The 27,819-nt window shown below is 40.7% G+C and overlaps 1 protein-coding gene across 2 annotated transcripts in view; it reads right to left on the reverse strand.

Annotated features, from left to right (window-relative positions):
* Positions 1–27,819, reverse strand: part of sik3 (SIK family kinase 3) — a 67,367-nt gene continuing 39,548 nt past the window's right edge. Inside the window, exons 12-26 of one of the 2 annotated variants that reach the window (XM_041796433.1) lie at positions 27,370–27,526; positions 27,083–27,232; positions 26,922–26,995; positions 25,848–25,982; positions 20,922–21,063; positions 13,993–14,112; positions 12,185–12,243; positions 11,912–12,021; positions 10,213–10,382; positions 9,959–10,086; positions 8,430–9,196; positions 8,083–8,237; positions 5,400–5,529; positions 5,178–5,304; positions 1–3,267 (exon numbers count right to left, since the gene is read on the reverse strand). In XM_041796433.1, coding sequence (XP_041652367.1) covers positions 5,183–5,304; positions 5,400–5,529; positions 8,083–8,237; positions 8,430–9,196; positions 9,959–10,086; positions 10,213–10,382; positions 11,912–12,021; positions 12,185–12,243; positions 13,993–14,112; positions 20,922–21,063; positions 25,848–25,982; positions 26,922–26,995; positions 27,083–27,232; positions 27,370–27,526 — 2,419 coding nt within the window. In that variant the 3' untranslated portion in view covers positions 1–3,267; positions 5,178–5,182. The remainder of the gene's footprint in view (positions 3,268–5,177; positions 5,305–5,399; positions 5,530–8,082; positions 8,238–8,429; positions 9,197–9,958; positions 10,087–10,212; positions 10,383–11,911; positions 12,022–12,184; positions 12,244–13,992; positions 14,113–20,921; positions 21,064–25,847; positions 25,983–26,921; positions 26,996–27,082; positions 27,233–27,369; positions 27,527–27,819) is intronic. The other variant, XM_041796443.1, reaches the window with a different exon arrangement.

Raw genomic sequence — 27,819 nt, forward strand, 5'->3', positions numbered from 1 at the left:
ATCTTTTAAATTATTTTATTTATATATATTTATTTATTCATCTCAGTTTGGTTGATATTCTTTTTAATCATTGTTGTTGCACTTTAGTATTTTTGTACTCAACAGAAATGAACATAAAAACAAAACAAAATAAAGACAAAAATGAACCAATAAAAAACAAAATGAACCTAAGTAAAACAGGAGTAGAGCAGAGAGCTGGTTTGCTGAGCAGGGAGGCTGGGAATTGGGAAAAAAATATCGAGGGAAGGGATGGGGGAGTTAAGACAAAGAAAAGGTGGGAGGAGGGGGACTCAGTCTGAACAAGCAGAAGATGATATTTTTGAAACATGTTCAATGCTTTCCATTTACTTGACCAGTTACTTCCTGTGTCTTCACCAAACTCCACACCCAGACCTGGCAACACCTCTGACAATAGTCACACTATCAGACTACCTGGAGCCTGTTGGTTTTAATTTTAGTCTGTATCCTGCTTTGGGACAGGATACTTGAAGTGTCTTTTCTTCCAGAAGTTTCCTCTCAAATCCCCTAAGAGCAATCCAACTTTTCTCTTTGTGATTTGGCTTTAAACAATGAGAATCAAACTTTACGCCTGTATTTGGATTAATCACTAAAGCTGCTCCTACCTTCCCCGAGGAAGGGTGAAAATTGGTAAACAGAAAGCAACAGTGTGTTAATGGAAAGCATAGGCAGCACGACACCATCTTCAGCTCTCAGATGTATGTAGCATATAAAAAAAGGAGAAAAAAATAGAAAAAAGAGTCAAACGTGCAACCAGGCATTTTGAAATCTGGCCCACATGAACACTCACAAGTGGAGCTTTATTCTTTGACCACAGTCTCTTGCTGGTCCAATGTAGACTCAATATCCAAGGGTATTGTAGAGAAAGGGATAAATAGAAGTTAAACAAATTAACAGTAAAGGAGGGGGTTTAACCTTCTGCTGTGGTCCCAAGTGTGCTGTAGCCTTCATCTGCCTGTGCTTGAGCCTGACTCAGCTCAGAGCACAGACGCCCATAGGATTTGGGCAAAGCTGCCCCACTCTTGACCACAACCTCCTATTCCTCTTGTTTTGGAGGTCCTATCCAAACAGTCCGTTCCCTCCCGTCACCTCCTGAAATGTTTCCCTTTTTTGGTTTGAAAATGCAGCCGTGTCCTCCTCCAATCTTCTCTTCCAGGCTCAAGGGAGAGAGCAAAACTAACATAAAAAAAACAAACAAAAAAAAAAAAAATCAAGGGATGTAGGTTGAGTAGTATAGTATTTGTAGCTTCCTCCTTGGTTGCAATAGTAACAAGGTGAGCTCAGAAACAGGAGGGGCCACATCTGTAAGGCGTTGTCCGATCACAAGCCGATGTCGTAAAAGACGGTGGGAGGATCACAGCAGATAGGTAGCGCAGCAAGAAAAGAGAAGTGGGTTTGTCCATCTCCACGCTTGTGATGTTTAGGATGATATGTCAGCTATTTTACAAGTTATTCCCTCGGTTTTTGATTTTTTTTTTTCTTAATAGAGAGTCAAGTCTCTGTAGCACCCGAACCAACCCAGACAAAGCCCAAAGCCTGACCCTGTATAGCCTGCCACATCTACCCCGGTAACAGAAAACAGGCTTCAACAAGAATGACAGTCACAACATCAATTGAAATGATACTTTAAAAAGCAACACAAAATAATTAACCTCCTCTTATTCAAGTGTCTCAATAGAATAATATTAAAACAAATAAGAACAATCTTTTTACGACACAGAAAGAGCACTGTCTCTCTTCTCTCTGTCCTCTTTTGGCTAGAAATCTCAAGAGTCATAAAACAAAATAACAAAAAAGAAAAAAAATTAAAGACATCCAAAAATACAAATGATAAACAATACCAATATAAAAAAGCCTCCCCAACAATGTCTGAAAACAATAAAGAAATGTAACAAAAAAGAAAAATTTCATACAGAAATTGCAATAGCGTTCTATACATGGCATCACTGTACAAGGAAAGGAGCAAATGTCTGGTAAAACTACTCACAATGCAATACACTGTCACTGACATGGAAAGGGAGAAATAGATGGAGAAAAGGGGCAACACAAGGAGGGGGGAGTTGGAGGGAGGAGTCTGAAAGCAGGGTAACAGCATGACAAGAGAGTGGGGGCGCAGCAGAGGAGGCTGCGGACTAGGGGGACTAGAAACGGACAGAGAGGATAGCTTAAACCCAAAGTGCAGAAATTACTTAAGTAATCAAGAACAATGTTGTCTTCCTTGCAACACAGAACTTTTTTCCTTTAATAATAATAATAATATTCATTATAATAAAACCTCTTTTACAGAAAACAGTAATAACAATAAGAGTAACAATATTGACCATAATGCCAACATGGACATAAGCCGTAAAAATGAACTTTAAAATGAAACAAAAAGAAAATGAATGCCGAAAACATGAAAAAAAAAACCAAAAAAAAAAACCATAAAAACAATGAGAGAGCTGGTTTGTCCTGTGCGATGTCACTGAGCTCCATCTTTGGAGAGAGCGATTTGGTTGCCCAGTTGGAGACCCTGACCCCAAACATCTGACGACCAGCCAAAAAAAGTGGCCGTCGCTGCCGCAGAGATTTCAGCCCGCTCCGGAATGACCTGCTGCAGCACAGCAGGAGTGAGGGGAGACACGGAGGAGCAGACTGAGGCTCAGACACCTTTCCCTTCTGCTCACCTCTTCTGGTCAGTCATGCACACACACATCCACACACTCACACTCACACTGATGTGAATACTTTGGGTTTGTGGCAGCAGTGTGTATGCTTATTGTGTTATTGTGTTTCAAAGGATGACTGTATCAACGCGTTGGCCATTGAGGCACATAATGAAGTATGCCAACAGTTATAAGAGGACGAGGGGTTAAAGAGGAAGATTAGGTCTGGGCAGCAGGTGGGCGTGAAGGAGGGACAGGTTTGTCGTGGGAGGGTCGAGCCTACAGAGGGAGGAGTGAAACCCCAATGGTGAAGACAGGAAACAACCTGCAGCTTTGATCGCTGGATAAACGTTCAGAAATTGCTGGCACTTTAAACTCAAAGGCCCAACCTGTTACCTCCCTTCCCCTCTAATGTCTCTACACCCACCCACACTCCTCCACTCCAGCTAGGACAGCCCTCCCAGGGACTGATGGAGACAGACAGATGGACGTAGAGCGCCCCCGCTTGGGTAGACGATGGTGATTTGGCGTGATGCTGCTCAACTCAAGTCAACACAACTCAGGATGGCTGATATGGACCGCTGTACACAGGATGCACCCCTTCCTACAAGAAGAAGAAAAGAAAATAAAAGTTTAAATTCCTGACCTTGTAACCAGAGTTATCTTTGACCTTGAGGGGACCAAACATGAACAAAAGAAGTGAGAGAAAAATTGATGGTTTTAAGTTTGAAAGACATGGGGAAAAGAAAGGGAAGCTAATGAATCATGCAGTTCAGTTATTTGGGAGCTTGAAACAATTGGTAACATGTATTTAAGTTTTCCTCAGTTTCATGTCTTTATTCACAGATTCTACATAAAGATGTAGAATCTGAACATGGGGTTGTGATTTTCAGCATGGGAAGTGTTCTGGATTCTGTCTGTAGTACATCTGTGGTCTGAGTCGTGATGACCAATCATGAATCAGCAGACTGTGGTGTGTATAAATAAAACAGTCTAAGCTGAAATCTACAAACAGGCAGCAGCTCCCATCAAAGGTATTCTTATAATGATTTACTTGTCTCTGTAGAAAGGGAACTCTGTATAGAAATCTAGTTTATAATCCATAACAAAACAAACATTTTTACTTAAGCCATAAATCTGCTTGCCACTGTGTGATGAAAGCTAGTCAGTTTTCAGATTTCCTAATTGCCTGACACGCATCAGCAATGATGAATGATCAGACCTCTATATAAAAACACGCACTTTAAAAGAGTTTTTCTTTTAATAATGAAGAGGTAAAAGGGGGGAAAGGAACTCCACTGCCCACAACTCTGGAGTGTAATAGCCACCTCTGATTAAAGGAACCATCAAAACGTCAATAGAGCCTTTAAACTCCACCTTCTGGCTGCTACCACTCAAGCTGAAGTTTTTCTTACTGAAGATTTGAATGGTAAAATGTACTTTTAACTCAATGTTGATAATATACTTGTGTTTTGTGCATGACTATATATCTTTACCCTTTTTTCTACTGAAAGCTAGCTGGTGTGCCATTCTGCTGCTGCTATCCATGCCTTCGGATTCCTTAGAAAAGCTTTTCTGGTGAGCATGGAACTTGGGTGACTTTCAGGGGCTTTAAAGATTAAATTCATACCAGTAAATCTGACAGTTTCTACTGCTAACTGCTAATGTTATACAGCATTAATATCCCAGAATGCTCTGTGATGGGCTGTAACTACCAATGCCAGGCTGTTTCATCGTTGTGTTGTGCTTTGACAAACTGCACAATTCTTACTGTGCAGATCATGATGGAGATGGCCTAAATAGCTCATAATAGAGGAAAAGAGAGACAGAAAGCCTGTGAAGTGGCTCTCTGTCACTGTAGACAGGAACTGTTTTGGATAATGGCACAAATACAGCCAATATCAAGAAGTGCAAGGACATCTTTTTGTAAATATTTTATTGTTTTGAATATATATATTTTTTGTCACAGAATAATTTTTTTTTTTTTCACTTTTTGGTCCCCAAGAGATGGGAGAACGGTCACACATGGAAATCTTTGAATTTTTATTTTCCTTTAGTTTTTCATCTTAATAGTCCCATAACTTTTTTTTAAAATTCAAGTGACAATACTGCAGCACACACATTCTTAAAGCCCAGGTTGTCCTAAAAAGATGGTTAGAGCTTGAATGTGCACCACAGGGTCGATGTTTTACATGCATTTAAGACAAAAAGGAAAGTGGGGGAGGGAGGCATTCCTGAAATTACAGGGTAGATGCATCTCAGCTAAAATTGGATTTAGTTACTCTTTCGGTCTTTATATGCACTTCTTTTACCCTAAAGTTGTTTTTTCTTTTCTTTTTGCTGAGGGTCATTTTATCTTAATGTTTTCCTGTTGTCTTTTAATGCTCTTGATATTAGAATTGTTATATTTTAAACTCTGTACAGCACTTTGAATTGCTCTCTGTATGAATGGTAGTCTATAAATAAACACGCCTTGCCTTGAAACTCCTGCCGTATGCTTGTGTGTGTTGTTACCTGTGCTAGACCCCTGCCTGCTCCATGCTGTACTGCAGGTCAGGGGGCTTATAGCTGAGGAGCATGTCACTGGTGCAGGAGGAGGGGTAGCACGCTGCAGCATGGAGCTCCCCTTCAACATCACATACTGCAGGGGAAAAAAAAAACATCTTTTACTGGTCTAGGAGGGAAAAAAAGATGTAGGTGTATTGTAAGGAAAAGGGACGTTGGCCTCCTACTGACCTGACTCTTCTCGTTGGTGCAGCTGCTGGCTTCCTGTCAATGACGTTTGGCTGAGAATATCCGACATGCGAGCTGAGCTTAGTGCCTTCCCGGCCAGCAGGCTCATCCCAGACATGGGGTCTGCCTGATCCTGAAAGGAAAGTCGAGATTGAAACACCTATCAGAGTTTAAAGAACTTTGAGTAGCTAATATAAGTCAGAACTTAGTTGTGGATGACTGGGCATGCCAATATAGTGTATTTGTCTCTAGGATCATTTAAATGAAGAGAACTTCAAGGGCTACTCAGTCAGGCTAACATTTTCCACTTCAGCTTTCATCTTAATTAATGGGCTCTATAGAACCCTATGCTACATAGGCATGCAAAAAAATATATTTAAGCCAAATTTTTGCTGACATGCCTATATTTATTAATGAACAGTAGCTGATACTAACACAGGGGTTATTATACCATCCATGATGAATGTATTCTTTTTCTAATACAGGCATTCAGTGATGTGAAAGAAATCCTTATCCTTATGATTACATGGCATTAGACCCAAAATGTATTTTAAACAGTAAAAAAAAGCTGCCTTTCTGAGAGGTACAAGCAGAGCTGTAACAGCCTGCTGACAATCAGTGATCTGTAAAGCAATAACTGATTTTAAGGAATTAAGACCTTCAAATTAAAATTAATTCCCTTAGTTACACATTTGATTTTTAGCATCTTTCCCTAAAATAACTTTGAAAAAGTGCTTGAAAAAAAAAATCTTCTCAAATGCATTAAGTAAGATCTACAATTTTAGTCACCTACAACACACTATAAAGCATAAGGAATTAAGTTAAATATATAAAAAGATGTAAGCTGAGGCCACTCTTTTGGTCTGGTTTGGAGCTCCATAAACTCCATGCTTGATGTTTGCGGGGCTTTATTATACATTCCTGCGTTCTTCTGACATACAAGGACAATATAACAGCTTATCATATAGGCAGATATAGCCCACATTTTCTGGACAAAATTGACATGTGATACAAGTTAAAACTGGTCCGGCACAAAGACTGTTAATAAAAAGTGGACAGAGCCTCTTTCCTCAAATTTGTCAGATTCTGTGTCAAAAGTCAATGCTTAATATCCAAAACCTGCATTCATTATAGCCAGCAGGGGGAGACATAACTGGATGGAGAAGAAGGTCTTAGACAAGAGACATACTTGCTGTTTTACTTAATGTTTGCGTATGAATCCTGCTGCATCATAAGCTTTCTTGTAAATATACTTGCCTAAGCCTGATCTGTGTTACTGGGGGAAACCTACTTTGCACACCAGAGAGCTCAGGCTGAATACAACTACATGATGTATGGGATGTGGACAAGAATCATGGCACAGTGGTTCTCAACTGGTGGAACATGAGGACCATCAGCCCCTCTTTAAGTGAAATCATGACCCAAGTTTTTAAAAAATCTCCAAACCCTCAAATTAATTTGATAAAATTTTGCCTCTTGTTTTTTCTTGGCAAATTTGTTAATTTGCCGATAGAGCTCTGAGGTCAGGATGAGAAGTTGGTTGAAGGTGTGCCGCCACTTCCTTTTTCAAATGTCTTGTTCTTTTTAATTAACTGTTTGCCTGATGAAGGTCTAGTACTGAAATGTTGCAAATAAATACCCCCTTTTCTTGCAATATGGACAGTGTGTGAGAGTTTTCTATGAACTGTTTGCTGGATACCTTGCCCTCCGAAACACCTGTCTTAATAAATGGATGTGCGAAGCAATTCTGACACAGTCTGTTTATTTTTTTTACATTTTACTCTCCATGTAGACTTAAAGCTCCCGTATTTCAGTTTAAAAAGTGACTGTGTTAACTGGTGATTTTCAGCTGACTGTATGTCGTCATCAGAACAGGGTTAAAAAAAAACAGAGTCTTTGCAAATGTTACTTTGTTTGGCCTTACATTATTTTATCAAAATATTCTCATCAGGTGTTTATTAAATAAAAAATCTGAGCAAATATAAGCACGGCCATGGATCCACCATACATATGTCTACTGCATCACAAGTCCATATTGCATTCAATTTTTGAGGAAGAGTACAACTGACTCGTCAAATGGATGCAGGGGAGATGTGGCAGCTATTATGCGTATGTGCAAGTGTAGTTAACAGCAATTTTATCTCTTGCCTTATATTCTAAAACCACAAAAGCAAAAGGTCTGCAATCTCAGCTGATAATTACCAAGGTAAAATTTCTTAAACAGTGAAAATGACTTGATTGCTATTTTTAAGTTGTCTTAATTGCATCAGGATTTTCACTCTGTAAATGGAGGACACAGCAGGGAATTGCTTTAAGACTTGGCTACCTGCTCTCGACAAGATGCAATGACAAAGATCCGTCAACCAGGATTAAAACAGAATTGTGTCTGACCTGTCGTCAAAATATGGTCAATTCTGGATCTAACCAACATACTGACTATCATACTAACTATGAAAAATAATAATAACATGTTGACAGCCATTACACAAACTCAAGGCTTTGAAGGAATGCTGATATAAAATGGTTTAGGGAATATGTCCAATTCTTCAACACTGTATACAAGGTGACACCTATTTCACAGGAACTTGACACCTACAGTCACTGCACAGCCCAGTCTATTGGGTTCATTTTCATACTTCAGGCTCAATCAAAGCTGATCAAACACAAGCAGGAAAGTCTAACTCACATAGGCATCATCACAGGTTTGGATGGTGTGGTGGCGTTGTAGCTGTCCACGGGACCTATAGGCGTCACCCTGGGGACCTCGGGAATAACCCACACCATTGTGATCAGGCACCTCCATGGCCTGCCCTGGGGGCCTGCACTCCACATGCTCAGGTTCTGACAAAAAATAAACATAGAATGAATAAGCCTCATACTGATTTATCAGACAAAGTAAGAGGTTAGTGCTCATATGCTATTCTAAGATCAAGTTCAACAATGTAAGTCAGCCAAACAGGATATAAAAATATCCCAGCCAGTCAGGAGACCCTTTGAACTCTTAATCCCTCAAAGTGTTTAAACAGGTCTTACCTCGAGTCGCCGGGGCATTCCTGATGAAGCCGCCATGCCTGTGCGTAGGTGAGTTGTAGGGTGGGGTTCCCCCTCGAGGAGGCCCTAGAAGCTCATGAACTTCGCCTGCCTTGGCCAGCAGGCCCTCATGTGGGTGGTGGTAGGCAGCCGGCACCTCATCCTCCTCCATGCTCTCTGAATGAGGTAAGCTGGGGCAAGGTGCCTGCGCGGGGTGCTGTGCCGGCTGGACCTCAGGGGGTCGAATCTGGAGGAGGTGGTGGTAGTGTTGACCTCCAGGAGCACCTTGTGGTGCAGGTGGCTCCAAGCTCTCACCCTGGCTCAGCTGGTGGAGGAGCAACATCTCTCCATACTCTTGGGGTGCACCACTGGGCGGTGTTGGGGGTGCTGGACATGGCCGGGGGCTCTGCCTCTTCAGCAGGGCAGCCAAGTCTTGAGGGGGCAATCTGGGGTCGGCATGGCCTGTTAAAGAATGGCGGGGAGACAGGAGACCCTGCAGGGTGGGGGTGACATGCTGTTGAGGGGGGCGGTAGTCCAAAGGAGTTGGGGACAGTAGGGCCTGCTGTAGTGTAGATGGGGCACCATAGCCGCCAGTCCCCACGACCCCGCTCTGGTAACCCTCCAGGCCAGGGACCTTGAGGGACGTTCCCTGAAGGTAGGGGCTGTAGGAGCCGACGACTCCAGCGCCTCGGGAGGCAGAATCTCCAGAGAAGAGGTGGGGATTGAACTGGTTCTGTTCATAGCCGGACGTAAAGCGACCAAGGCTGCGACTGGATGAGAAGAAGAGATGCAGGAAATAAATATCCAGCAGTTATTTAACTTCAGCATGTTCACAAACCTTCTGTACACTGTGCAAACACATCATCTATCTTTCAAAAATCTACAGGAAGCCTTCATTAAGTCACAACACATACAGCCTAGCAAACACTGCAGGTTGAGTCCAAGTTCAAGTATTCACTGAGAGGTGTAAAGATGTTTGTAAAGGATAAATGTTAGGTAACTCCAAATTAAAAGCAGGTTGCATGTTCTCTCAGTGAAGGCCTGGTTACAGGGTGCAGGTTGTGTGTAGAAGATGTTTGTGGGGGGGGGGGGTCACAGTTCTCTTCTGCTACGATTATTTCAGACATTTAGCTCCAACCACTCACCCAGTTACATAGAGGCTGAGAATTTGTTGAGGATGCCATCTCAGCACAGCAGATGAGGTATTGACATTAATTTTTAAAACTGGTAACAAATAATTTGCCTTTTTACAAATAACTATGGCCTAACAATCTGTATAACTGTCTGAAGTTTTAAAACAAAAGCAAGAAAATAAACATGGCAGAAATGTCAAACACAAGCAGACAAAAACATACATAAACAACAAAAAGCATGAAGGTGTTATGTGGCGAGGTAATAGAGAGGAAAGTCATAAAAAAAAGACAAAAAAAAAAAAAAGACAAAAGAAGACACAAAAATAGTCCGCTGGGTTGGTATAGAGGGGTGGGTCTGGCCGCCATCAGGGGACATGGTGACTTGATGGGTGGGGTCACCTGTGCGATTCGGCGTTGTCTGCACTCAGCTGCTTCCCGAGGACTCTGTGTCCGCCTGGCGTTGCTAAAAAGGAGCCTTGTCTCTGCGCCCCACCACTTAGCTCAACCTCCTGAACCTGAATGGTCACCTGTAAAAACATCCAAAGTAGATGTCATCTTTAATACTTTTATGTATTCATTTTGTGATGCACGGATGTTTCAGCACAGAGGAAAATGACAAACACAAATCTCACAGGTTCTTTGCATTCATTTACCTGCTGTTGTTGAGGTACACCTGGAGCCAATGGGACGGCAGGGCGAGCAGATGCTGCTTGTTGATTGGTCGGTAAAGATACTCGAGGCATGCCTGTGGGAGGCGGGCTGCCACTTTGGGCTTGATACAGCGCTGGAGTGCCATGCTGATACTGCACTGGTGCTGGACCTCCTGGGAGGAGAAGGAAATGTCATGAAAGAAAAACCTCTGGACTAAGTTAAACAAAGTAAACATCAACATGTTTTAGCAACAAGTAGCCTAAGGTGTTAATTAGTTGCTCTCTCTACTTTCATTATAATCTTGCACAAAAAAGGAGCAAATAAACGGCAGCATATGTTGAGATTTTGACTTATCTATCTAATCTTCTCTGGGTAGCAAAGCTGGTTTTTGCCTTGAAAACCCATTTAGTTTTCTTATTTCTCACTTTCAAAGGAAAACAAGATAAAACTGATGTTCCCAGGTGTATCATTTCCTAATTGCGTCAAGTTGACTGGTCTAATGTCAGATGAATGCATTCTGTAAACCAACTTCCCACTGCAATGGTAAAACAAGGGCACACTGCAATTATGCGAAGTCAGTTCGCAGAATGTGGCTAACGTCAGCAGCATTAGCACTGAAGGCCTTCAATCTCTTTTGCATGTAAACGTCCACATTCCTAAATCGATCATTGTCACTCTGGCATGGTTGCTTTGGTTGTGTGGAAGTATAACCTGACAGCCTCTAAACAACTTGACCACCGTTTTCTAGATCAAAATAGTGCTAAACTGCACTGTTCCTACAAAAGACGAATAATCAAGCGCTACAGTGGCAACTTGTGGCAGAAGGCTATGTTAAAGTTCAAGTGTCTGACACAGACCTGGCCCTGAAATGTACCAAAAAAGGTTAATTAGTTTAACAGATTCATAATTCTAGTACCAACATCAAAGGGATCCAAATTTAACCATTTAGCCCTTCCCTAATTACTACTCATCACTGGATCACAGGATTAGTGTGGACTATAAACAAGGGTTTATAAACATCATAATCAAAAAAAGTTAAATCGTACAAGGTTGGCTAGAAAACAAAGACTGGACAAGGACATGTCTTTGTCAAAGTGCCTTCAAAAATGTAAGACCTCTCACTGGTAAAAATCTGACTTTTTAAGACTTTTTATGGCCTTAAATTTCAAAAGTACAGTTTAAGACAATTTAAGACTTTTTTTTCAAGGGTCTGCAGGAATGCTGTAGCCTTGTAGCATTTAGCAGAACAAACTTGGTAAAAATGCAAAATAGTACACATAAATAGGGCTATCTAAATTCAAGTTTAATCACCTTTATATATATATATATATAAAAAAAAATCTCATTAACTAAGAACAATTCATACATCGAGAGGGTCCCCTCCATCTTGGGTTTTTCTCATCTTGCATACTTCAGCAGTACAACAACAGGGAACAAACAACAGAAACCAGACTTTTTTAATCCAAATGACAGCCACAGTTACTACCAGAGGTGAACATCTCAATCTACATTATTTATATAGCAAGAAGTGAAAACAAAATAAAATAAAAACAATTTAGAAATTCAAAACTACTCTAACCTTGGCCAGGACATAATGCTAAAAAAATCAGAGCAACTTCTACTAAGTCTGAAATTCAAAAACCTAAATTTGTTTCTATATGATAAAAAGCATTTGAGCACTATAACATCAGTATTACTAACCATGCCCTTGCATCATGCCTGCAGAGCCAGGCGGAGGGCTCTGGTTGGGCTGTCTGAAGAGGTGGTTGCTGGGATGTGTTGGCGGAGGGCTGGAAGGCTGGATACGCAACCTGAGGGAGGACAGCGCAGAGTAGGAGAGGAGAAGAGAGGGATATGACAATGATGTAACACTTCAGTCGATAGCACTGCACCATGGTATCAAGTTCATTGTTCACCGTTCAATACCTGATGAGTAATACTTGTTTATGTGTGTGTCAGTGTGTGTGTGTGTACCTCTGGAGCTGGTGGGTTAGGTGACTGGGCTGGCTCTCCCCATGGCCTAAAGACAGACCCTGCAGGTAAAAAAAAAAAAAAAAAAAATACACTTGACTTAAAGCTGAACATAACAGGATTTGTATGTTGGAGATGTGCTTTTATTCTTATCTATGGCTCATGTGACGTCTTGGCTTCCTCTATTGTTGTTGTTTTTATTTTGTTGTTGTTACTACTATTGTGGTAACTGAATTATTGCCATTTTATTTTCTGTAGGCTGTATCCCTGTAAAGCTCTTTGTGACTCATGTCTGGGATGTTATACAAATGAACTTTACTGATTATCATTTTGTGTGATTAAGCTAAAAGAGCCTGATTTCATGGGATAATGCAAATGCTGGTACAAAGTTCAAGTGTCTCGCAAAAAGTTGATCAAGTTCAAGAGTCAAATATGAACATAGCAGAGATAAACTGAAATGACAGCACTCAGTGTAAGGTTACATTAATGCTATTTAATGTCCCTGGAGTCCAAGACAAATTTCCCCTATGGGGACATTAGAGTACATGTTATATTATACTGTTCTCTATAGACACCTGTGTAAGTCTTTACACTGCAAGCACAATGTGAGAGCATTGCAAGAGTGGTTAAGTCCACAAAGCAAGTAAATAACATTACAAATAAATGCTGTGAATGAGATAAAGAACCTGTGGAGTATGTGTTTACAAGAGAACTGAGAGGAACAAAAGGCCAGAAGGTTAAAGTAGTATATAATATGGAGAATAATGCATGATTGAAAAGTGAACTTTAAAAAAACCTACAAAGTAGGTTGGTGGTGTGCTGATCTGTTTGATACAATGGCTGACATAAATAGATGGAAATGATTGGTGGGGATGTAGCTATTGAGAGAGAAAATCTGAGTGACCAAGCAAGAAATTGGACAACATGCGACAATTTAATGGCACAGTGTAAATCCCAACAGGTTATATGGAAAAAATAAAGTATCGTAGGCTGCATCTTTAACGGAGTCATCTTTGCCATCATTGTTTCATATCTAGCAGCTTTACCTGATGCAGAAAGTTATTCAACTTATGCCAGCCTTACACCAGGGGATTTTCATAAAATTCTTAAAAGACTCTATAAGACTGACATCTGAGACCCTCTCACATCTGAAGACAATTTGTCAGCAAGCCGTTGAGAATTTTGTCTCAGACTAAGATTTTGAAAAGACTGGTGATCACTAGGTGCTGGTAAAGACTACGATACGACTCCTTTTGAGATTATTTCCCATCATGCATCTGTTGGAAATTCACAACATTTTTTTTTAGCAGGGAACAAGATGCAGATGGAGATGGAGATTGCATTTGAGTTAATATCTCTTATAATCTGATGTTTTTAAATCAGTTACATTGAGTAGTAACAAAAGCAAAGTTAGACAGGGAAGAACTGATGAACTATCCTAGAAACATTTCAGAATAAAAGTGCCGTATGAAAATGAGGGCCGTCTCAACACAGAAACAAACTGATTGGGATTTTATTTCAAAAAACTCAATGGCAGTTTACCCTACCTGTCATGTCAGACAAGGCACACAAACACACAGGCGCAGAGATCTGACTGCAGCTCTGGGCAGACAATTTTTTCAATCTCTTGAGTTATGAGCGGACATTCAGCGGCTCTAGACCAATCTACACTCACGTTGATATTTTGAAGAATAAAGTGAATTAATGCGCTCACGCACAACACCGGCTCCCATTGATTGTGGATGATGGTTGCGTCACGTAGAAACACAATTTGCATATGACCAAACATCTCTCTGAGCTGTCCTAGATACCTGGATTTGCTGGTGGAGGATTTGTTGCTCTTGCTGGTAGAGGACATGCTGTTGCTGGGTGTGCTCCAGGAGTCGCTCATCCTGCTGGGCAGCATACATTTTCTGGAGCTGCTCACACTCCTGTTGGAAACACAGATGAAGATCACAATTATGGCTACAACATATGAGGAAAATCGTACATCGGTTAACTCTGATAATGCTTTGACATTATGATATGCCTCATAAAAAACTGCATGGGCCACGGGATGTACCATGTATGGCCTGTAGTTACTTTCCGTGGCAACCCTATTATCCGCCAGGACAGCACCCTAAAGATCAATTGATTATGTTCTCATTTCGCTGTTGATATGCAAGGACATCCAGAGTATGATCAGGGATGTGTCAATCCTCCTTCATGCCCGATGGTGCCCTCAGCCAGCTTATTCACATCTAATGCAACCTTAATTTTATGTCAAACATGCCTCAAGTTATGCAAAGTACTGTACTAATGTAAGATCCTCTTTAACCACCATACCTTCATTTCTTTCCTTCCTAAGCAATTGTATTAGCTTGCCTAGCAGTAACCAGCAAATTCAATCTAATCTAGAAGTTCATCTGATTGGTGTAAATTTATATCCATTGTATCACTGCTTCTGTTTAATTAGTTAAGTATTTGTTTGTGTGAGTGTGAATGTAATGTTCTGTTGATATATTTCAGGCAGTCACTGAGATGTTTTCATTGAGCATAACTTCACATACTAAAAAGCAGCAGCTTCTTTGTGTTGAATGCAATAAAACATTCTAAAATGTAAAAATGTACTTTTTTGCCAGTTTTACATCTTTAAGTGGTTAAATGGACCCTTTTTATCATACTGCTTACTATATATTTTTTTAGAAATCTCTGTCACTAACAATTAAAAGGCACAAGTTTCAGCACTTGCCAACATAACTGAACTGTTTCCATGCGAATTATGTGTTTTCTAATATTTTATTTTGTTCACTGCTTAAAGGCAACACTTGTCTCTTTTACATTCCCGAGAGGAGCCAAGTTTGACTGATGTGTTATCATCCACCTGACTGTTTTAAAGCTAGTTAAATGGCATTAACAATAAAGGCACACTCATAAAATTCCAGTAATTATTTTGCCTTTTTTTGTTTTAATTAAGTTCATAAGTTGGGCTGCAAATGCTAAGAGAGCAAATTTTTAATCACTGCTGTCCAAACCTTTCTGTGACATGCAAGTGAGATGAAATCAATTCTTGAGACAACATTAGGATTTTATAACCACTTTTAACACACATTTGCACTCATATGTATGCAGTTACTTCCTGTTGTGCAATCTGCACACTTCTTCAGTACCTACCTCAGTATACAGTAGGTCAAGCGTGTGTTAACCTTTCCTCCACACGTTAACCTGCTTAACACTTGAGTATAATGATAATCCCAGCACGTTGGTACATGCCTAAGATGAAGTACCGACTGCGAACATAATGATTATCCCTCTCCTTGCCTGCGCCTCCTACTGGGTGAGGTAATCTTGTTGGAGTGTCAGTACGAATGATGTAATGTCTGTGTAAGCAGTCTGTGGTTTTCTTGGGTAATAGACTTTTTTTTTTTTTTTTTTTAATTTTACCTAAGTAATGCCTGCCTGTTAGGTTTCGAGGCTATGGTAAGTCTTTTTTGTAAAGATGCTGAAACCGATTTGCTTTGACCACATTTCAAACATCAGTTGATAACTCAGAGCAAAAAGTCAGGATAAAGATTAGTCTGGTGACATTCAGAGCTGATTTTAACCCATAGTGAACAATCAACATTTTCACTTTAGCCATCCTGAGTAAACAGACTTCCCTCTCCACCAGCATGTATTATAAAATTTAAAAAGTGAACTCTTGCTTTGCATCTTATTATCCGCTATTCCATCAAACCAATGTGGTAACAAATGACATCGATACCACTTAAGAGGCTTTTAATCAACAGACTAATTGAGTCTGCATCACACAGAAGGTCACGTCTAATTAAAAGCTTGTAACAGAGAGACCAGAAGATGTCTTTCTCTCTGTGTGTAGTAACTCACAGAGGATGTTGTTAGCCTGTCTTAGTTCTTAGAATTTAAGAATACTTTAGCAGCCTAGAAAAGTAAAGACATCATGTAACATGAAACCCTAACATTTTGTTAGGGTCATTATAAATTTCCTGCATTGGTGTAAAACATTATTAGATAATAATGAAAGCACTGGAAGTCAATTTCATTAGTAAATGTATGACATTTATTTCATTTTTGTGCATCCTGAAAAGTTATTAACTTATTCTGGTATCCGATTATTGATTACAGTTTTTTTTCTCGAAAGCACGAGTGGAAAAATAACAGTTTTCAGGTACTGTTGTGTATGGATTTGCTGTTTTAATTTAAGACAGAACAATTTTACCACACAAATCTAGGTTAAGGCTCCTGTGTTTTGTTGTAAAAATGTTAAATTACGATCACTTTAAGCTGCTAAATTTGTTTAAGCATTTCATTTATGACTACGTAATTACGTAAATGTGTGAAAAACTGTCTTGATTCATTTGCTTCATACTGAAGTTCATCCAGGTGGTTGTGCCTCCAAGAACAAAAAAAAAAAAACAATCAGCTTAATTTGAATTCATAAAGCATATATTTATTGTAAGCTTTGTCAATATAATGAAAAGTACAAGGGATATAAGAAACTATATGCACTACTCACAATAAGTTAGGGATATTGTGAGAGACTCAGTGGATTTCATACATAAGGTGTTTGTTTCACTTCAGTGATCTTTGGGATAGGAGGGCAATTGTATTAGGGTGATAGACACACCTCATTTTGTGTTTTCCATGTAATGGTCTCAGTATGTACAGTGCACCTTACATATCGGGGCCAATACCAAAAAATACAAAAAGACAACCCTTTTCAATGTGGCATCAATTTCAACATTCTGGGGGTATAAAAAGCTGGTATTGTCAGTAAGTCATTCCCAGTTCATCATTCAAGCAGCCATGAACACACGACGTCACTTAACGGACGAGCAGCGCCACCTGGCCATAGCGCGCCTTCAGGTCGGTAGCAGGCAGTCAGATGTTGCTTGTGAACTTGGTGTGTCTCAAAGTGTCATCAGCAGACTTGCAGCAAGACACAGAACTACTGGCAGTGTTCGTGACAGACCCAGGAGTGGAGCCCCACGAGTGATGGACCGCAATGATGACCAGTACCTAAGGACCTATGCACTCAGACACCGTTATGCAACTGCCACACAGCTGCAGGCCCGTTTACGAGAAGTGAGGGGTACTAGGGTTTCCAGACAAACCATTCGCAACCGACTCCACCACTTTGGCTTGAATGCCAGACGACCGTTGCAGGTGACTCCACTGACACCAAGGCACCGCCATGACCGTTTGCAGTGGGCACAAGACCATGTGACCTGGACAATGCAGCAGTGGTCTACCGTCCTGTTCACTGATGAGTGTCGGGTCACCTTGCACAGAAATGATGGTCGTCAGCATTGCTGGAGAAGGCAAGGTGAGCGATACGCCGAGGTCAACATGGTCCCCAGGGTTCGCTTTGGTGGAGGAGGTGCAACAGTCTGGGCAGGCATCACCAGTCAGCGCAAAACAGATTTGGTGATTGTAGATGGCTCAGTCACTGCACGGTCTTACCTCAGAGACATCATAGAACCCATCATCATCCCCCAATTCCGCCAGCACACCCCAAACTTTCTGTTCATGGATGATAATGCTCCACCACATCGTGCCAGAATTGTCACAGCTCGACTTCAGGAAGTTGGAGTGCCTCATATGGTATGGCCAGCAATGTCCCCTGACCAGAACCTCATAGAGCACGTCTGGGACCAGCTGAAGCAGAGACTGGATGATCGTACCCCACCCCCACATGACCTGGCAGAACTGCGTGTAGCACTTGTGGAGGAGTGGAACGCGTTGCCTCAGAACAACATCATGAGGCTAGTAAGGAGCATGAGACGTCGCTGTCAAGCTGTCATTGCAGCAAATGGTGGAAACACCCGCTACTGACTTTGCCAATTTTGGTTATTTGGGGCTATCTTTGTTATTGTCTAAATTGTTGGGGTAATAAATATTAAACTAATGAGAATGGTGTTTCTTCTCATTCATTAATAGTAATATTAAAGGGAAATATTACTTATTTCATTAAAATTCAGCCCAAATAGGAAAAGCACTCATGTAAATAACAATATCCCTAACTTATTGTGAGTAGTGTATTTTCACCATGTTCACTCCCATTGGTCAGTACTCCCTCGAGCTAGCTACCTACTCTCTATATTGTTGTAATTCTCATACAATTACTTACACATGCCTTATATTCTGCATCTGTTGCCCTAAGCCAGATCTAACATAGCATAATGTGAAAATTTTAATCCTGAAGTCCAACCTCTGTCCCAGCAGAATGAGTTATGGCTATCTCCTATTGCACCACTAGTTGTATAGAGTTAAGCTGCTCCTGTGCTGCTGTGACCCTTACTTCACCTTTTACTTTGTAGCCCCGCCTGTAGCCTCAGCGCACCATCAGCATGCCAGGGATAAGACCTTATCCCTGGCATGCTGTTACATCAGAAGCTCCTGGAGGCCTATTCTGAACTTCAGGGGCAAACTCTCTGCAACTAGAAATGGTGAAATATCATGCACTTATGGCAACTGACTGCTCTTATAGCAACTTGGCTGAGGTCACCTCAGCTCATAAAGCAGATTTGAAGTGCTGGTGATCTTGGTTTGAATTACCAAGGCTGGATACACATGAGATGATTTTCAAGTCCTATCTGACTCTAAAAACATGGGAAACCACAGACATAAAGACAGTTTCATCCAATTTTAACATTATAATCTCTCTGAATGCATGTACTAGAGGATTCAGCCAGACTGTGAGACCACACATCTGCCATCTCTAGTAAGACTTCACAGTAGTAAGTACCCCAAAACAAGATCTCACAGAAACTTAAATGATCAAATGTGACTACAGAAGAAAAACAACTATAGAGGACAAATGATGTCATCAGCTGACTCTCCTGCTTTGCAGCAAAAATAAATAAATAAATAAATTTGAAAAAAAAAAATGGGTAAAATCCTGGCTAAGAAGACACTACAGGTTCTTTGTAGCAGCAGAGAACTCCCCTTGGGAGGGCAAGAAGTTATTTCTACATAGAGGAACTCTACCAAATACAGTCATGTTTTGAGCTGTTTATGATTATGCCAAACATTCAGTGGGAAAATATAAACATTCCTTTTTCTTAAGGCACTTTTGTCTCCAGAAAGCAGTGAAATAGTCAGGCAAAAAAACTCCTTAAAAACTCAGAGAAATGGCAGTAGACAGTAATTAAAAAAACACCTCCATTTAAAGCTTAGACGAGCTGCTTGTGAATAGTCCATTTCCACAAAGCAGTCTGGTTAGGTTCAGTACTGTTTTGCCACGGTCAAGCGCATTAAACTGTGATCTTATCCATGATTCCTCAGCTGATGTACGTCTCAACAACCTCCATCATCCCTTGTTAGGATGGGAAATCTTTCTTTTTTTTTAGAGATCAAGATCAATTGGCTCAGCTCTGCAGAGCTGGTCGTTTTGCTCTCAAATGGGTCGGTTTGGTTTGGTACCAGTGTAGACTTTTACATGTGGATTAAATAACAACAAAGGATAGAGGAAAAGAGACCTGGACTCAAACAGGAGCTATCTCACTCCTGTCTCCCTTCATCTGGCTAAATGATGCTAAGAGGGCAGGACCAAGTAAATAGTGATTTGATAGTGATTGCCTCCATACAAGGTAAATCTGTCAGACTTTGGTAAAAAAAATTACCTTTTTGTAAGGTGTAGGGATCGTATTTAAAGTACGCCAACATTTTCTGATGATAAGCAGTGAGATCTATTTAGAGCGGTTTAGTACATATTTTCCTCCATCTCTTTTTATTCTTAATAGCTGTCCCCCACTACCTCACCCCCATCAAACGCTCAGGATCACATGATTGCAAACAACCTATAGCTGCCATGGTTGTCAGCTGTAAAAGTATGCAACTATGATCCAGCTTGTGACAATTTCCCATCTGCTCACTTACACTGGTTAATGCAAGCATTCTTTTGGAATCAGCCAATCCTGGAATTGTATATCAAACATGTTTTATATGTTTGGGGGCAATTCAGGCCTAAAATCAGGCTCAAAATCAACTAGTGCTATAGTGGGTTACTGGCAGCTCATGGGGCCACATGAAGCCCTGCTCTCCACTCAATGTGGCCCACAACGCTGTCAGACATCAGGAAATTGTAAGCATTCAAGAAATTACAATGAAATCTGCCAGTAAAACATTAAAAATGGAAATATTTCTATAACTATCTTTGATTGCTTGTATATGTTAGAGATTTAATGGCTGGAATTGATTCTGAGAAAATGTTTTGTATGCACTATTAAATGCATTTGTTTTACAAAGTTGATATGCAAGTGAAATACAAAAATAACCACTTAGTATTACGTTCTTTTTTATTGAAGAAGCTGTCCATTTGGGTAAATGTATTGTTTAGATGATTAAATTAAGCATTATTTTTAGTATTTCTATGATGAAAGCTATATATTTAATCCTTTTGTTTAATCATACTTAATTGTAGATGTTAAATTCACAGTAGCCCCCCATTTTTAACCATTTTGGCCCTCTGGCAGTGAGACTAAAATTGATGTGGTAATCAAAGTTGCCAATCCCTGGTCTAATGTGTAGCTACTAGCCAGTCTTGCATAATAGCTACTATTTCCTTACTTTTCACCTCATGAGCACCAAACACAGCTACAAAGACGGGATGTGTTTGGGTTGGGAAAGGCAGAAAACAGACCACAGTGGATTTCTGAAATCAGAGCACTGTGGAAAAAATGACCCTCACCTGATTTCTCTCACAGTAACAGAAAATATAACTCAGTTTGGAAGAACATACCTGTTTGAGTTGCTTGATGAGGCTGCTGTTTTCTAGATGAGCTTTAAAGGCCTGGATGGTGGCAGCGCCGTCTGAGAAACGTCTGACAGGTGAGAAGCGCTCCATGGGGAGATGAAGAGTGTTACAGTCCTTATAGCTGGATCTGAGAAAGGGGACCACAGGGAGCAGACACAAACACGAGTGTACACAAAAACAAACGCACCCACAACACCAGGACACAAAGTGAAAGATGACGAACACAGTCATACAGACACAGAGACAGACACAGGAGAGCTTCTTTAAACATGTTCACATGTTTCAAGTTTCGGTATCTTAGAGTGAAACACTGTGTGCAGCAAACATGAGGAACCCACAATTCATTCAACTAATAAGTCAAAAAAGCCAGTGCATCTCTAAAATTTAAAATCTAGAATCTAGAAGTCACATAAGATGCAGTGCATGGTTGGGCAGGGTCTCCTACAGGAAAAAAGGTTTAACTGTCTTATGAGTGATGAGTTCCACTACATTCATCAAAGTCAACAATGTGCAGTTATGGTGCAGCTTTAAAGCTCTCTCTCGTCTCAACTGCTTTCAAAATTGTAATTTGGCAAGGTACTGGTGCAATAGTTAATCACTCAGCTGATGGTAACTTTGAAAATAGTGAAGTACAGACACACAGCCTGTCACCAATGTGCCTTGAGTTGCACTGCCATCCTCTGCTGGATACCTGTAGTCTATAACTGAGGAGTCTTTTCAATATTTAACTTTTCCTCTACATTTTATTTACTCAATAGTATAGGGTCATTTTCTTTAAAGGCAGAATCCTTACCTAATAAAGTAAAGGCTTTCAAAAATTGCAGCCAACTGACTAGTTGGCCTTGCCATATATCCCAGCATGCTTTGCTCTGTTACGTGACTGCATAAAATGCCTAATACATGGGGCAAAATTTCAAACGACTCAGGTCACATGCAATGTGTGATGATGGCAGTGCATGTCTCAGCATTTTTCCCTAGTAGGGTTGAATAATTATCGTCTTGGCCAATTATTAGGCTGGTATTTGGTATTTGGCTGATTATCTGTATTAGCAATTGATAATTGACAGGACTAATTAATATAAGGGGCACTACTGCAAGGTGTGTCTGCTCCTCTGTGACATCTAGCCATTTTGATGGGCTAGACGTCACAATTACCAGTCAATCAACACTTAGGCCTGGGTGCCACTACACAGTGAGCTTGTGACATCACTTCCTGTTTTCCTGCTCCTACTGTGTTGCTCTGCACAATTTATCATGCTGCTAGAGCTAGGAGTAAATGTTTACTATTCTTATATATATATATATATAAAATGTATTTATTTATTTATTTATTTAATCATGCAATTTTACACAATATGACATCACAGAGCAATGCTGTCCCGAGGGGTATTCCATGAAAGTGGATAAAGGGTAGTAGGTAGTCTGGCTTATTTTAGTGGGAATTTCATTCCATCAATGTGGCTAATTTGAGTCTCAGCTGAGTAACCATGATTACTTAGACTTCAGAACTAACCTGCTCCGGAGCAGGTTAACTGTCCAGCTAAATCTAGCTGTGCATCAAAGAATGTCCAATAGACTGAAACTGATACGCCACATAAGGTTCCATCGAGTGTATTGTTTCCCTTGTTTTCCTGCTGATTATTGAGTTCTGCTGCTAAATATTAAAATAACAATACAGGGTGCTGCTTCACAGCTTCTCTCTATCCCTCTCTTCTTTTTAAATACAAACTTTATTGCACTTTTTCAAATACATGAAAACTTAAAACTCGCATATTAACAATTGTTGTATACAGATATGTTCCTAATGTATACAGGTTTATAAATCATCAAGTTCAATGAACTCTCTCTCCTTTCTGCTATTTTGGGCAGCATCATGTGATTACGGAACAGCCTGCTATTGGCTGACAGACACTCAAAGAGACTAACAAAGTGGTGGTTAGCATTCCAGCTAGCGGCAATAAATGATCATAATTCGATTAAAATGGATAAAAAGACATTCAATATTGGGTTTACGGGTGTAGATTTAATTATTAAAGTCCCCAAAAGTTACACGTGTTCCAGGCTCGCTGAAAATGCTGCAGCACGGGATTCAAAGGCATAAATAGCGTCAAAGGGAATACACAACGGCTAGCTTCAAGAGGAAAAACGAGTGAGAGGCAACGAGTTATGGTTCAGAAGTTATTTAACTTTTGATAGACTGTGTCACTTCTTGTCTTGTACGACAACACCGGTCTGGAAGGCGTTTTAACGATCACATTCAGGGAAAAAACTGTCACGCAGCCATCATTCTTTGCTACTGCTGCGGGTCCCTTGGTTCTTCTTTGCTGCACTAAAAACAGAAGCCCGTGGCCGCATGCATGGAGTGCTTTCTGGCAGCAAAGAAGAATTGATTACCAGCTTATAGCGCTAATATTTAGCATGGCTAAACAAAGCAAAATATAAAGCTAAACTAGACAGTACTGGATCGGTGCATAAACTCATGTGCTCACTGATACCAATACCTGCATTTAAAGCAGTATCGGACGTATTCTCGATACTGGTGTCGGAATCGGAACAACCCTATTCTATACTGTATTTTTTGCCTGCTGGATCTTGATCTTGTTATCTAAATGTCCATTTAAATAAAATTATCTGTCAAACTAAATAGTGTAGCAAGCTGCAATGGCATATGGCTCAGAGATGTTTCTTGTAAGTTTATCAAGTACTTACGCAGTAAACACAAGCAGCCTTATTTAACTAAACAGATATGTTAGTCTGCAGCAATGACTCCCTCACTCCTGGTGTCACACTTTGTAAAACATTTCCCACTAAAGTATGAACTAATGAACCACACATGCATAATTATCAACTAGCAATGTGACATGAACAGTGTAGAACAGTTACATAATAAATTCTATCCCACAACGCAATCCCAGAAGTCCTTGCTCCAGGTGACTGGTTCCTGGATCGCCACAATAGGGTTGTATGTTGCCTTTTATGGTTGAAACTTGTTCATTTTCCTCCTAACACTCTAAAATATATGTTGTTTGGCAACGGAAAAGTACTCAGCTCAGGTTTTTTCACATTTAGTATCCTCTTATCAATTATCGATTATACAGGCTCCATCATCATCCCATGTAGGAGCACACATGTTGATTGTTTAAGCCAGACTGGAGTTATCTTTGACCAGCTGAGTCGCATTTGTGGAATGTGTTGAGACTTAAGTGGAAGTTCTAGCTAGTTCAAGTCAGGTTAATTCAGGATAGCTCAGCCGTCGTTAGCTACTTTGATGGAATACCCCCAATCTCCGCTGTTTACTTCTTTTGAACTGAGAACTCTGTTCAATGGAAACACCACCTCATAGGGTGTATTTACTTAACAGAAAACCAACATTTTGTTTTCATTCACAAATTTCTAATACTGGGGGAGAAATGCACTCAGAAGGCACTTCCAGGTTCATTTTGGAAGCAGCAAGTGTTCACGGGAAGTGACATCAGACCGCAGGCACATCAAAGAATTGCTTTCGGTGTGAATAAGGAAATGCACTTTTAAGCGCATTTCCAAGAAGCAGTATAGTATTATGTATTGTAGCATTACTAATTAGAAATGCCATTTGTGGGGTTTTCCACATTACAGAGGTGAGTTTGGGTGACTGAACTTGCAACCTGTGGCAGGCAACACGCCTAGAACCAGCCTGTTACAATTATAAAATGTAAGAATTTCTACATTTTTGAAAACTTAAGGAAACATTTGAGATACCTCATTAAAGAATACATGACATCGGGATGGTAGCTTTATAAATTAATGTCGACATTACAACGCAAAAGCCTTTATGTTGTATCTTGAAGTAACATGTCCTAATAGATGCATAGTAGTTCTTAACCATGGCCAGTCTCATGCTCTACTAATAATCTGTATCTACCCTGACCTCTATTTTGAAGGATGCAGCCAACATTTTGAATGAAAAGAGAGGTATTAAAAGTGCTTCTTAAACATCAAATCCAAAGTCTTTCACATACCCCAATTTTAGTACATTAAAACAAATAAATGAAATGCAATGCATTGGACATTTATCATTAGGTATGCATCAAGCTGTTTTCTGTACATGGGGACCAAATTTGGCTTAATATTGGATTGATAGAATCAAGACATTCAGGTGGAATTTCCAGAAACCAAAATATTTCTTAAAAAAAAAAAAAAAAACAGCCACAGTCCACAGTATCTGCTAAATGTAAAATAATAATAATATACCTTTAATAATAATAATAATAATAATAATAATAATAATAATAATAAAGATACAGCTTCATCAGGACATCTGTTCAAGCATGGCATCTTGGCTTTAAAAACCAAGCATAAATGTGTGATTAACACAGTTCCTTGACAAAAACAGGCTCTGCCACTTCATCCAAAAATGCTATAATGTTGAAAACATACATGCAGTTTCTCACAAGAGTCTCTAAAGGAAATCTGAAGAAATCTATTGGGGGTTATGATTACAATTACTGCATGGGCAACACAAGAACACAAACGATTGGCCTTATGGAGAGTATTTGCACATAGACAGTGATTCTATATCTTGAACAGTCACATACCTGCTCTTTGCAGATTTTGGAGGTAAAAAACAAGCAGTTATTCTGAATCATGATGAACTGGGGATGTGGAGATATGTATGTTAATGTGAAGCAACCTTTAACTCCAACTCCACTAATCAGCTTAGAGTAACCTTCCTTCTTCTTGGAAGGTGCCCAACCCTAACCTGCTGTGAGTGCATCACCATCAAGGTGTGTGTCAGAGTAACTGTGTGTGCAAGTGAGTGACTGTGTGTGAGAGAGTTTACCACATGTCTGATATATGGCCATGACTGTGAATCAGAATGTTTGAGTGAGTGTGTTTGTGCATATACAACTCGGAGCGGGTGTGTCCCCTCACCGGGTGTGTATGTCGGGGGCCCAGCAACCCCTCTGGCGGGGGCCCTGGGGCCGCTGTGACTCTGCAGAGGGCTCGCCATGCGATGTGCTCGTGAGCGCGTGCGTCGTGTGCCGCTTGGAGCGGTTCGCCAGGTACCTGGGCCGCAGGGAGGGGGGAGGACGGGGGTGAGGGTGGGAGACAGGAAGCAGCGCTGGTCAGCTCTCTGTCGTCATTGGCTAATGGAGACGGGGAATAGCCCCGCCCCTTCCCACCTCTGCCAATGGGTGCCATCATTCATATCATCTTAGCCAATCAAAGAACATAAGATAATAAAAATTACACCAGAGATGGATGTTATAGCTTATGGGTAACCCACCACCCTCCAGATTCCAATTTAAGGATTTGACTGGTAGCCATTATTCAACTGTTGGTTTTTGCAAGCTTTAGAGTTAGCAAAGCTGAGTGAGAAAGGGTGAAAAAGTTCCGGAACAACTTAGTACATATTGAAATGAGAAGATAAAGAAGCTCTTTGCCGAGGAGTTTGAGAGGAAAGGGCTTGTTTCGATGGCAGATTGAGTTCAGCACTGTGGCAGAAGACACTTGCACAATGGAGAAAGGGGGAGAGATCGGGTAAGTGCCACAGCAGAGCAGTCACCTCCCTTTAGAAAAAGCAGAGCAGCCTTGAGGTACCCACTCCCAGCAACCCAGGACACCAGCGAGGTCAAGAGAAAGTGCTGTTTAAACAGGGCAGGAGGGAAACTGTAACCTGGACCAAGGACTCCATGAACTTGACCTATGATAGTTTAAGCTCCTTCTCTCAGCTGAGTGTACTATACGTCACTGTCTTGTATCATTTTAAGCCAATAAAAAGATTTATACACAGGGAAGTGATGCAGATATCTTTCACTAAAAAAATTGTAAAAGTACTACATACTGTGAATTTAAGTCCTTTAGTATGCGAACTTGTGTTGTTGTAACATTAGCTACAGAAACAACAGACCTACAGTCGTGGGTTACAAACCCTCCAGAGAGCCAAGTTTAGACAGCACCCTTTTAAGGTGTTGCCTTTTACCAAAGCCTGCCATGGTGGATTACCTCTGTACTGCCTCTTGGTCTGGCTCTCCGTCTGATCCCTCCTCATCCACTGGAGCTACAGCAGGGATAGGGTGCTGACAAAAACAAAGAGTTTACCATGACACCTCAACAGTTGTTGTTGATAATATAGATATCAAACATACAGAAATCAAGATACTAACCGGGCTGGCAACAAGTGGTGAGGGCCCACGAGGCCTCTTGAGGAGTTGAGCGTGTAGTTGAATGTTGGCCCCGCCATCCGATGCCCTCCGACCAAGAGGCCCCATGCCATTGAGCAGCTGCAAGGTAGGGGGCTGCAGCAACGATTGCTCCTGAATGAACAGCAGAAAGAGAACCGGACTGATTGAGACCCTCTGTGTGTAGATTTCAGAAAATGAATGGATAAAATCCTAAATCCTTAAAATGCTAACTAGTAGAATTAAACCTAGACTAAACCTGCTTATTGTACCTTGTACTCCAGCTGCTGTGTGGGCTGTAAGCTTTGTGTGGGCATAAGAGTGTGCATTTGGCCCATTGTAGGGGCCAGTTGGGGGAAGGGGACCTGGGGCACTGCACCACGAGGGAAACCCGGTGGTAGTTTCTGGAGATCCTCCTGCATCTCTGTCCTGTAGACAAAAGAGGGAATTGATGGTTGAGTTTATATGTTACAAAGTAATGTAGACAAGTTCCCACCAATAAACACAAGCTATTAAAGTATGATTGCCTGTAAACCTGTTGCCTCAAATTGACTTGCTGAGAAGCTGCCATTACAAACAAACAGCTATCATTTATAAAGCTCCTGAGAGTTTATAACTGGTTACGAAACAGAGTGAAATTAAAACTGATATCGATTTATATCCTACAAAGGCACAAGAGACCACGGATGACAAAATCAAAATTTCTCCATTTTCTTTTGAAT

This window comes from Cheilinus undulatus, linkage group 2 (assembly GCF_018320785.1).
Source record: "Cheilinus undulatus linkage group 2, ASM1832078v1, whole genome shotgun sequence".
NCBI lineage: Eukaryota > Metazoa > Chordata > Actinopteri > Labriformes > Labridae > Cheilinus > Cheilinus undulatus.